Raw genomic sequence first — 12,787 nt, forward strand, 5'->3', positions numbered from 1 at the left:
AGCTCGTGATTACCCCACAGACCATGCCAACCTGATGGGCATGATGTGTTCAATTTTCACCATCAAAAAAAATACCAAAAATGTATAATCTGTAATCCAGACCTTCAATAGGCTCAGTTACTGGGTTCAAAGCAATCCACTGAGCTGTGTCCTTTTTGCGTTTCTCCAGTTGATAGCCATCAATCTTAATTCCTCCGTCATCTTCCGGGGGCTCCCATTTCAGGTTGATGCAGGTCTTTGACGCGCTGACCACTTTTGGTGCTCCAGGTCGGCCAGCAAATACTAATAAATGGAAGTGAGATAACAATGAAAACAATGAACAAGTACGGTAGAGATGGAGTCCCATTGAGCAACGAGGCTCACCATTGGCTCACCCAAGTAACACACTTTTTTACACTCTCAGGTACTCATAGAGTGAATTAACCAATGTTTCGGCATGTGGACCAATGTTTCAGCATGAGGGTGTTTCTCTTCAGATTCTACTCACTCAATACGCCAGCCATGGTTTCCTCAGTCTGCAGTGCATCACTGGTCCCCTCTGGGTTCACTGCGTAGATCTTGTAGATGTACAGTTTCCCATGAACCACATTCCTGTCCCTGTAGGTGGTTTTGTCAGCTGCGACATCCCCCATCTTCTTCCATATGGTCTGTCCCAGCTGCTGGCGCTCAATGATGTAGTTAGTCACCGGGGAGCCACCGTCGTCCTTAGGAGCGCCCCATTGCAGCTCAATCACAGTGGAGGTGGTCTCCAAGATTTCCACCGGTCCTTCTGGTGGGCCGGGCTTGTCTGTCAGGGACACATTGTGGTACAGTATGACCTTAACTGTGTTGCAGAAGTATTTCTAGATGTAACATTTTCACCACACACATAGCCTAGAGAAAAATCAACAACAATTTGGATTTTTCACCAAGGACAATCAGTCGAGATGTGCCCTCTATAGTGCCAAATGGGTTTTTGAGTTGAATCTTGATCTCCCCAGCGTCGGAACGCAGACACTCCCGGAACAGCAGCCGGCTGTGGTTGACCTCCTTCACCAACTTCACCCCACCACCATCCTTCAACTCTTTGTCATCCTTAATCCATTTCACCTCCAAGTTGTCCTGTGGTGTATAAGGCATCTTCCAGGATGCATTCTGGCCCACTTTTACTGTCACAGGCTTAGAAAACCTATGGAGGTCATCAGCATCAACGCTAGGTAATTCTAGGATGTAAAAGAAAGAAACACACGACTGCTTAATGCTAATGCTCCATAGTTCACCAAACTAAAATGTACGGTAGAGGTCAAAGTGTAGCAGACATACCTCCCACAGTGACTTTTGCCTCTGATTTAAATCCTCCCGCTTCAAAGTGATAGACTCCAGTGTCGTCTTCACTACTTTTATGAATGGTCAGCGTGTGTCTCGTTCCGTTTTTCACTATGGCTATTCCACCTGTGGTGGATAACTGAAAAAGCAAAGACAAAGTAAGGTAAAATTCTTTGTGATAAAAAAAAGAGCTCAATTGAAATGTTTTGTCTACTTATGGAATTTTTTCCAGGTCAGGTCAGTGTCAGGACCAACTTGGCGACCTATTCAAAGGAATTGAATTGCGTGAACACTGTAGTAGTTATTTCGGCTATAAAGCCATTACCTTCTCTCCATCCTTGAACCAGGCCCCATCAACATCATGGCTCATCTCACAAACCAGTTCACCTTTCTTGCCACGGAGAGCAAAGAGATCTGAGAGTCCACTCTTAATGCTGTATCCTACACAGCACAATATACAAAACAATTAGCATTTATGCATTGGTTTGAATTCACAGCTATTACTAGTGGAGCAATGGAGTAATCTACTGAGAAGAAAATACTTAAGCAAAGATACCGTTCTGTTGTTAGCTGTTTTCTATTGAAGCAACAGGGTCAGAGGCGGTGTGGTATATGGCCATGTACCACGGCTAAGGGCTGTTCTTATGCATGATGCAACGCGTAGTGCCCCAACACAGCCCTTAGCCGTGGTATATTGGCCATATATAACAATCCCCCGAGGTGCCTTATTGCTATTATAAACTGGTTACCAACGTAATTAGAGCAGTAAAAATGTATGTTTTGTCATACCCATGGTATATGCTCTAATATACCATTCCTGTCAGCCAATTATCATTCAGGGCTCAAACCACCCAGTTTATAATGTTCTTTTACTCATGTGAATGCTTTTACTCATCCAGTCTATGTGTGTTAAGAACACAATGAGCAGCATATTAATGCATGTACAGTATATAGACTTACCTTACAAAAATAAGAAAAGATCCTTTGAAATTGATGATTGAATCACAATTTCTACAGAGTACTAGTCTGGACTACAGTCATATATTAAGGCTCTGGACAAACATTTCCCAATTACCTGTTTCCACTTGCTTAATGGATACATAGTTAAATATCATTATCATAGACATAGTTAAACATCATTATCATGGTTAAATATCGTTATCATGGTTGAATATCATTATCATGATTAAATGTCATTATCATGGTTAAATATCATTATCATAGACATAGTTAAATATCATTATCATGGTTAAATAGCATTATCATGGTTAAATATCATTAGCATGGTTAAATATCATTATCATTGACATAGTTAAATATCACTATCATGGTTAAATATCATTATCATAGACATAGTTAAATATCATTATCATGGGTAAATATCATGCTACTGTGATCTGGATTAGGATGGGCTTAGTAATCAACAATTTCTCATTAGGGCCACATAGGGTTTTTAGTAACAATCCGTAAACTGACAAAAATGCACACACTGTGGGGTCCGAGAAACGTCTAAGTCACAATGTCATTGCACATCCCACCACACATCTAAGTAGGGCACACCTAGCCTATCAACTAGTCATCAAGGACCTGTTAATGCTGGGATGGGACTAAAGCCTACACACACTGCACCAGGACAGGGAGGGGTGAACAGTAGAAAAGGTGACTGCAATTCAAAGTCCAAGTTGTTTGAGGATTAAAGTGTGCTTTAACATAAAGGTTATTGTGGTATACTCTTCTTTGTTGTATATAAAAACACCACTGCAAGAATTTCAGTTCATATATTCACATCCAAAAGAGAATGAGATCATATGCAAAAAAAGTTCAATGCAATAATTTTGACGAGCCAGTAATATATTAATTGAATGTAGATATGCTTTTAGAAACACTCTAAAATGCCTCAGTAATTCAGATTCAAATGATTTCATATGAATAACTTAATGTTATTCATATATGTTATTGCAACCATTCAATTCTCCATATCTCACTTACCACTTATTAGAAACACTCTAAAATTCCTGAATAATCAGATTCAGCGGATTTAACATGAATAGCATAATGTTATTCATATATGTTATTGCATCCATTCAATTTTCAATTGAATCTCGCAAAATCTTACCAGTACTGTCTCCGACCGGCTGGCCAGGCACAGTGGGCGCCGGTGGGCCTTCATTATTTGACTGTCCTATTGATGATTACAACCAGACAACTCTCATTTTCTAATATTTCATTTAATTCTCTACTTTAACATGCAGTTATACTATAGAGTGCATTTGTAAAGTATTCAGACCCGGAAACTTTTTCCACATTATGTTATGTTAAAGAAATATTCTGAAATGGATTTAAAAAATCCTCATCAATCTACACACCATACCCCATAACGACAAAGTGAAAACTGTTTTTCAGAAATGCTTTCAAATGTATTAAAAATAAAAAAAACAGAAATACCCTATTTACCTAACTATTCAGACCTTTTGCTATGAGACACAAAATTGAGCTCAGGTCCACCCTGTTTCCATGGATCATCCTTGAGATGTCTCTACAACTTGATTGGAGTCCACCCGTGGTAAATTCAATTGATTGGACATGATTTGGAAAGGCACACATCTGTCTATATAAGGTCCCACTGTTGACAGTGCATGTCAGAGCAAAAACCAAGCCATGAGGTTGAAGGAATTGTCCTTAGAGCTCCGAGACAGGATTGTGTCTAGACACAGATCTGAGGAAGGGTACCAACACATTTCTGCAGCATTGAAGGTCCCCAAGAACACAGTGGCCTCCATCATTCTTAAATGGAAGAAGTTTGAAACCACCAAGACTGGAGCTGGCCACCATGCCAAACTGAGCAATCGGGGGAGAAGGTCCTTGGTCAGGGAGGTGACCAAGAATCCGATGGTCACTCTGACAGCACTCCAGAGTTCCTCTGTGGAGATATGAGAACCTTCCAGAAGAACAACAGCATTCCACCTTTATGGTAGAGTGGGCAGATGGAAGCCAATCCTCAGTAAAAGGCACATGAATGTCCTTGAGTGTTCCAGCCAAAGCCCAGACTTTAACCCTATGGAAAATCTCTGCAGAGGCCTGAAAATAGCTGTGCAGTGATGCTCCACATCCAACCTGACAGAGCTTGAGAGGATCTGCTATGACGATTGGGAGAAACTTCCCAAATATAGTTGTGCCAAGCTTGTAGAGTCATACCCAAGAAGACTCAAGGCTGTAATAACTGCCAAAGGTGCTTCAACAAAGTACTGAGTATAAGGTTTGAATACTTATGTAAATGTGATATTTCAGTTTTTTTTATATACATTTGCCAAAATGTCTAAAAAACTGTTTTTGCTTCGTCATTATGGGATATTGTGTGTAGATTGATGAGGGGGGGGAAAAACGATTTAATCCACTTTAGAATTACGCTGTAAGGTAACATGTGGATAAAGTCAAGGGGTCGAAGTACTTTCCAAATGCACTGTATGTAGACACTCAGGTTGAGCTATCAGATAAAATGGGGTTAAAACAACTCAAATGTAGGATTATGTTATTTTACATTTTGACCAACTGGTGGAGTTAATGCTAAAAATGGAGTTAATGCTATTCATTTCTAGATTTTGGTAAAATTACATTGTTAAGTAATGAAGCAGTACATCACAAAAATTGAGAGTTAAATTGAGCACTAATACAACTCTTAAGGTTATTGGGTCAATGCAATTCTCAGTATCTCTTACCACTGTTACCACTACCTCCATCACCTTCTCCAGATCCATCGAAATCCCCTACCGGTGGTTATAACTAGTTAATAGGGGTTCCATTTATAACTGATATGTTTAAATCCTTTCATTTACTCAGCAAAACATTTGTGTCTAAAACTTAGCTAACATGAAAACAATACAGCATTCTTCCCCATCTGCAAATAGGATTACAATTGTTTCGTATATATTATTGTTGCATACTTACCTTCATCAGGAGTTCAGTAAATTCAGTAATATTAACTAAGTACGACTAACTAAGAACACCCACTAGAATACCACTTAGATTTTACAAACTGTTATACCGTAGATGAGTGAATTACAATTGACCAATGATGTGTCAATTGCACTTAAGATGAATAAAGTATCAGAAAATACAGTATTTTGTGTTTACAACTTTAAATGTTTTCACGAGGGCGACAGCAGGGCCTACTGTCAAAAGCATGACACTAAAAGTAGAAGTGTAAAATACACATAGATTAGGGATGGGCAACTGGTAACCTGGGGGGCGCATAGCTTCTTTTTGAAGGCCCACGGACCAACAAGAATAAATACCCCCAAAAATAGACATTTTTTTTAGAGGGGGGGTGTAACTCAGTCGAGGCCTCAATCTACTGTTGAGTTAGAATAATAGAATACTCAAGTTGCATTTTTGAAATGTGGATGTGTGTCAGTAGCCACTCAATTAGCCCATGTCAGCTAAATTAGTTTTGACTGGTAAATAGAAAGCACATTTTAGAAAGCAGTGTCTGTGTTCATTCTACAATGTACTGTGAGTGTTACACAGTAGTCACAATAACGGCATAAAGGATGAGAACCAAGCAGCAGAAACAGACTAGTAAACACATAGAACAAAACTAAATTATAAAGTCAAGCAACCACACTGAATGAATTACACTATGAATCAAGGTGTAATACAACAAACCAAAAACATTGACGTGATCTCAACAATGGGACATTGTTGGCTTATCATGAAGGTAAACCCAAAATCAAGTGCAGTGTTTCTCAACCTCTCAAGCTGTGGTCCTTCCCCCTTAAAATACCACTTTATTCAAACTAGCACTTTAGAGCTGATGGAATCATTCACAGTGAAACATCCTAGGAACCGGTCAGCAACATGCCAGTCCATGGACCAGAGCTTGGAGGTTGAGAGACACTGGTCTAGTCTACAAACCGCAATAAGGTATCAATTGTTTTGAAGTGCTGTGAAGTTAGAGACCATGTATCTTTAGAGTGGACAAACAAGATCCTCAATCATGAATAAAACACACAGACTGTCAAAGCCATTATGTCTCAAATGGCTTCCATATTTAGCATGGTATCCATGCGGAGGTAAACACATTCCTCATAATATCTTACCCTCATTATCCACAGATTTATGGTCAGACCCTTTTACTGCCGGTCCCTGTTTTGTAGCTCCTACAGTTTTAACCAACATCACAACTAGTCAATGACTGTCAGAATGCATTTTAAATTATATGTTCCATGCCAAATATGCTATATGATACTTCAGGTTAAACAGCAATGAACTACAACATGACCTTGGATAATAGCAAATACTGAAAAGACAATTAAAGATTGCGTTGTAGAGACAAGTTACATATTGCACATTTAAAACATCAACGTATGAGCCAAGTATAATAATACTATTAATAATAATCTCTATGACAGTTACGCTTCAGTCATGGTGAGCAAACGTTTACGTTGAAATTCACTTTGAAAAAAGATCTGTCATGCTCAACTTTGGGTGCTGTCGCCCATCAGTAATCCAACTTTAACAAATCAAGATGGCCAACACTCAAAAAAACTGATTACTATTGATTTAGATCTTATGATAACAGCCGTCTGAAGGACGTCAAAAAGCCTTCTCCAGCTAACTTTATTCAGTCAGCTGGAATGTGTGTTCTTGTCATCTGTTATACTAGCTATCAGTGTCCTTAGCTGTTTGGGAAGCCTCTTAGACCTTAGCTTAAGCTTTTGCTCCAGTGCATGGATTCTAATTGTTTCATTTATATTATTGTTGCACATACTTACCTTCAACAGGAAAAAATAATAACATTAACTAACTAGAATCTGCAAAGATAACCAAGTAGAATAACATTTAAATTTGACAAACTGTTATAGATGAGAACATTCAAATTTACCAATGACGTGTCTTCAATTGCACTTAAGATGTGTTGAATAAAGTGTCAGAAAAACAGTATATTGTGTAAACAACTTTAAATGTTTTCATGAGGGCGACAGCAGGGCCTACTGACGAAAGCATGACACTAAAAGTATAAGCGTAAAATATACAGATCAGGGTTGGGAAACTGTCGGCCCGCCGAGGCGCATGGCCCCCTTTTTGTATTTCCACGGACCAATAATAATAAATACAAAAATATATATTTTTAGGGGAACTCAGTCGGGGTCTCAACTTAGTGTTGAGAGTCAGAATAATAGAATACACAAGTTGAATTTCAAAAATTTGGTTGTGCATCAGCAGTCACTCAATTTGCCCATGTCAGCATTTTTTTTTTTAGATTGGTAAATTAGTTTAGCGGCCACCTATCTAAAATTGTAGCAAGCACGGTCAAATTACCAAACAGGGTGGGGCCCATTGATAATCAGTTATCATATAAATACATGCAAACATTTGATTCCTCCTTATGGCAACAGGTTCAGAATTGCAGAAAATTAACTTCAAAAATGTTATTTTTTTCTCTTCGCTGTCACGAGGGGCAGCTAAAACGTTTTGCTCGCAACCTGTGTGGGGGAAGAGAGGTGGGTAGGGGGTGGTACGCAGACCCACGAGCCACTGCGGCCGTTAATGATGAGTTCCATTTTTTGTAGCCCCCACACACAACAAAGTTGCCCTTCCCTGACATAGATGAAGCAATATGATACAAAACACGTAATAGAAAGCACGTTTTAGAAAGCACAGTGTCTGTGTTCATTCTGCAATGTAATGTGAGTGTTTCACATTGCATTACAATCCCTGGATATGCTTGTGATGATTAGGAGTCACAATAATGGCATAAAGGATGAGAACCAAGCAGCAGAAACAGACTAGTAAACACATAGAACAAAACTATAAAGTCAAGCAAACACACTGAATGAATTACACTATGAATCAAGGTGTAATACAACAAACCAAATACATTGACGTGATCTCAACAATGAGACATTGTTGGCTGATCATGAAGGTAAACCCAAAATCAAGTGCAGTGTTTCTCAACCTCTCAACCCAGTAAGCTGTGGTCCTTCCCCCTTAAAATACCACTTTATTCAAACTAGCACTTTAGAGCTGATGGAATCATTCACAGTGAAACATCCTAGGAACCGGTCAGCAACATGCCAGTCCATGGACCAGAGGTTGGAGGTTGAGAGACACTGGTCTAGTCTACAAACCGCAATAAGGTATCAGTTGTTTTGATGTGCTGTGAAGTTTAGAGACTATGTATCTATGGAGTCGACAAACAAGATCCTCAATCATGAGTAAAACACACAGACTGTCAAAGCCATTATGTCTCAAATGGCTTCCATATTTGACATGGTATCCATGCGGAGGTAAACACATTCCTCATAATATCTTACCCTCATTATCCACGGATTTATGGTCAGACCCTTTTACTGCCGGTCCCTGTTTTGTAGCTCCTACAGTTTTAACCAACATCACAACTAGTCAATGACTGTCAGAATGCATTTTAAATTATATGTTCCATGCCAAATATGCTATATGATACTTCAGGGTAAATAGCAATGAACTACAACATGACCTGGATGGAGAAAATAGTTATGATCAGGATAGAGTTCAGACAGAATCGACTACTCTAGCATGCATGTCCATGTCTTGTACATGGATAATAGCAAATACTGAAAAGAGAATTTAAGATTTTGTTGAGGAGACAACTTACCTATTGCACATTTAAAGCATCAACCTATGAGCCAAATATCATAATAAAATTCATAATAATAATCTCTAAGACAGTTATGCTTCAGTCACGGTGAGAAAACTTTTACGTTGAAATTCACTTTGAATAAAAAATCTGATATGCTCAACTTTGGGTGCTGTCGCCCATCAGTATTCCAACTTTAACAAATCAAGATGGCCAACACTCAAAAAAACTGATTACTATTGATTTAGATCTTATGATAACAGCCGTCTGAAGGACGTCAAAAAGCCTTCTCCAGCTAACTTTATTCAGTCAGCTGGAATGTGTATTCTTGTCATCTGTTATACTAGCGATCAGTGTCCTTAGCTGTTTGGGAAGCCTCTTAGACCTTAGCTTAAGCTTTTGCTCCAGTGCATGGATTCTAATTGTTTCATTTATATTATTGTTGCACATACTTACCTTCAACAGGAAAAATGTATAATATTAACTAACTAAAATCAACAATGATTACCCACTAGAATAACACTTAGATTTGACAAAATGTTATTGATGTGTGCATTAAAATTGACCAATGACGTGTCGTCAATTGCACTTAAGATGTGTTGAATAAAGTGTCCGAAAATCCAGTCTTTTTTGTTAACAACATTAAATGTTCTCATGAGGGCGACAGCAGGGCCTACTGAAGAAAGCATGACACTAAAAGTATAAGCGTAAAATGTACAGATCAGGGATGGGAAACTGTTGGCCCGCGGAGGTGCATGGCCCCCTTTTTGTATTTCCACGGACCAATAATAATAAATACAAAAACATATATTAACATTTTTGGGGGAACTCAGTCGGGGTCTCAATTTACTATTGCGAGTCAGAATAATAGAATACACAAGTTGAATTTCGAAAATTTGGTTGTGCATCAGCAGTCACTCAATTTGCCCATCTCAGTGAAACAATTTTAGATTGGTAAATTAGTTTAGCGGCCAACTATCTGAACTTGCAGCATGCACGGTCGAATTACCGAACAGGGTGGGGCCCATTGATCGTCAGTTGTCATATAAAAAAATACAAACATTTGACTTCTCTCTATATGGCAACATGTTCAGAATTGCAGGAAATGAACTTTAGAACTGATTTCTTTCTCTTCGCTGTCACGAGGGGCAGCTATAACATTTCACTCACAAGGTGTGTGGGTGGGTATGCAGACCCACGAGCCACTGCGGCCCCTCGTGATGAGTTCAGTTTTTTTGTAGCCCCCACACACATCAAAGTTGCCCTTCCCTGACATAGATGATTCAATATGATACAAAACAAAAGCACATTTTAGGAAGCACAACGTCTGTGTTCATTCTGCAATCTAATGTGAGTGTTACACATTGCATTACAATCCCTGAGTATGCTTGTGATGATTAGCAGTCACAATAACGGCATAAAGGATGAGAACCAAGCAGCAGAAACGGACTAGTAAACACAGAACAAAACTCAATTATAAAGTCAAGCAAACACACTGAATGAATTACACTATGAATCAAGGTGTAATACAACAAACCAAATACATTGACGTGATCTCAACAATGAGACATTGTTGGCTGATCATGAAGGTAAACCCAAAATCAAGTGCAGTGTTTCTCAACCTCTCAACCCAGTAAGCTGTGGTCCTTCCTCCTTAAAATACCACTTTTTTTCAAACTAGCACTTTAGAGCTGATGGAATCATTCACAGTGAAACATCATAGGAACCGGTCAGCAACATGGCAGTCCGTGGACCGGAGGTTGGAGGTTGAGAGACACTGGTCTAGTCTACAAATCGCAATAAGGTGTCAATTGTTTTGGAGTGCTGTGAAGTTTAGAGACTATGTATCTATGGAGTCAACAAACAAGATCCTCAATCATGAGTAAAACACACAGACTGTCAAAGCCATTATGTCTCAAATGGCTTCCATATTTAACATGGTATCCATGCAGAGGTAAACACATTCCTCATAATATCTTACCCTCATTATCCACGGATTTATGGTCAGACCCTTTTACTGCCGGTCCCTGTTTTGTAGCTCCTACAGTTTTAACCAACATCACAACTAGTCAATGACTGTCAGAATGCATTTTAAATTATATGTTCCATGCCAAATATGCTATATGATACTTCAGGTTAAACAGCAATGAACTACAACATGATCTGGAATGAGATAATAGTAATGATCAGGATAGAGTTCAGACAGCACCACATACTCTAGCGTGCATGTCCGTGTATTATGTATGGATAATAGCAAATACTGAAAAGAGAATTTTAAGATTTTGTTCTACAATATGACCTGGAATAAGATTCAGATGGATCTCTGTCATCCTTACCTGTTTGGGAATTATCTACCCCCTTAACTTTAGCTTTAGCTTCAGCTGAAGTATCAGGTGCTGTAGTGGCATTAGCCGCTCTCTCGTTCTTGATTGCTTTCACCTTCTCCATCAGCACCTCTCTGTCTGCCGTGTTTTTAACTGCCTGCTCTTGGGCAATCGCCGTCAGGTCAACTCCAGCTCCTCCTGCCCTTGTCGTTTTACGTTGTTTCTTTTTGCCGAGTTCACCCTTGTCGGCTGGACCAAAGACATGACCGGAGAGATTGAGTGGGTCACACATGGAGGCAACATGAAGTGGAATGACAGCGAAATGGTACTGGTGCAGTACATCATCTTACCTTCAACAACAAGAAAGGCATTGCAAGATTTGATTCCTGCCACAGCGGCATAGATGCCTTTATCCACCATAGCAACGTCTTTAATGATTAGTCTGTGGATGAGCTTGTCTTCTGAAACCTCAATATCATATTTATCCCCTGCCTCCAATGGTAAGTTCTTGCCAACCCACATGATCTTGCCGAAGGGCTGTGACAGGACACACTCAAACACAGCATCCTCTCTCTCCATGGCCTTACACTCCTGAATCTTGACCAGGAAGTCCACCATGGGAACTGAAAAAGACACGTCATTGATAAGCGAGCAATCTAGTACCCAGTTTATTAATAACTAAACATGCATGGCAGACATTCTCCCTTCCTGTGTATTTTTATAGATTTCAATAATATTTTAGATACACTTAAACCCATTCTCATTTAGACAATGTCTGTATACAAATATTAAATGATTGAACATACGATGCTTGCAAAATAATCATTCATTGTTATTACTCTACACAACTCTCGGAAAATTGACGTAAGGTGTGTGGATGGATACACTCTTAGAAAAAAAGGTGCTATCTAGACAGTAGCAACCCGTCATTCAGGGCACCTGTTTTGAGCTACACGTTTTTCACTATTGTGCTTTTTTGTTTGGGGGGGGGGGTGCTGTGTGTTTGTCACCGTTATAGTGCAATTATAGTATTGTTTAGTGTTGCGTTGTGTAGTGTATTTGCTGGCATGTATCCCAAATTTAGTTTTTTGGTTTGCCCCAAGCTCTACACGCTAAAATCGCCACTGTATCTAGAAACGTATAGGGTCATTCGGCTGTCGTAATAGGACAACCCTTTGAAGAACCCTTTTTGGTTCCAGGTAGAACCCTTTTGGGTTTGATATATAACCCTTTCTACAGAGGTTTCTACAAAAAAAAGAGTTCTCCTATGGGGACAGCCAAATGACCCTCTTATCTAAGAGTGTATTGCTGAACTTACTCTTAAAATCGGTGGAGAATACATTTACATCCTCAACATCCACCTGGTAGAGCCCAGCGTCATCAGGAAACAGATCCCTTATGCTGAACTGATACTTTCGGCCCACTATCTTTAGGCTGTGTTTGATTGTATCTCCCAACTCCTTGCTGTATGGAATCATCACTCCATCCTGTGGGGAGAATTGGGAAAACACAGTGGAATGAACAACTGTCATCAGCAACAGAA

At 39.4% G+C, this 12,787-nt stretch overlaps 1 protein-coding gene across 23 annotated transcripts in view; it reads right to left on the reverse strand.

Moving 5' to 3' along the window:
- Positions 1-12,787, reverse strand: part of igfn1.4 (immunoglobulin like and fibronectin type III domain containing 1, tandem duplicate 4) — a 30,268-nt gene that overhangs the window by 3,317 nt on the left and 14,164 nt on the right. For 2 of the 23 annotated variants that reach the window (XM_021570026.3, XM_021570025.3), the window contains 13 exons: positions 12,563-12,731; positions 11,595-11,867; positions 11,257-11,493; positions 10,902-10,961; positions 8,619-8,678; positions 6,402-6,461; positions 5,022-5,069; positions 3,422-3,487; positions 1,631-1,746; positions 1,303-1,444; positions 909-1,202; positions 488-787; positions 103-282 (listed from right to left, as the gene is read on the reverse strand). In XM_021570026.3, coding sequence (XP_021425701.2) covers positions 103-282; positions 488-787; positions 909-1,202; positions 1,303-1,444; positions 1,631-1,746; positions 3,422-3,487; positions 5,022-5,069; positions 6,402-6,461; positions 8,619-8,678; positions 10,902-10,961; positions 11,257-11,493; positions 11,595-11,867; positions 12,563-12,731 — 2,005 coding nt within the window. The remainder of the gene's footprint in view (positions 1-102; positions 283-487; positions 788-908; positions 1,203-1,302; positions 1,445-1,630; positions 1,747-3,421; positions 3,488-5,021; positions 5,070-6,401; positions 6,462-8,618; positions 8,679-10,901; positions 10,962-11,256; positions 11,494-11,594; positions 11,868-12,562; positions 12,732-12,787) is intronic. The other 21 variants (XM_090206352.1, XM_090206349.1, XM_090206351.1 and 18 more) reach the window with 12 other exon arrangements.

Source organism: Oncorhynchus mykiss, chromosome 17, assembly GCF_057628025.1.
Source record: "Oncorhynchus mykiss isolate SJ-2025 chromosome 17, ASM5762802v1, whole genome shotgun sequence".
NCBI lineage: Eukaryota > Metazoa > Chordata > Actinopteri > Salmoniformes > Salmonidae > Oncorhynchus > Oncorhynchus mykiss.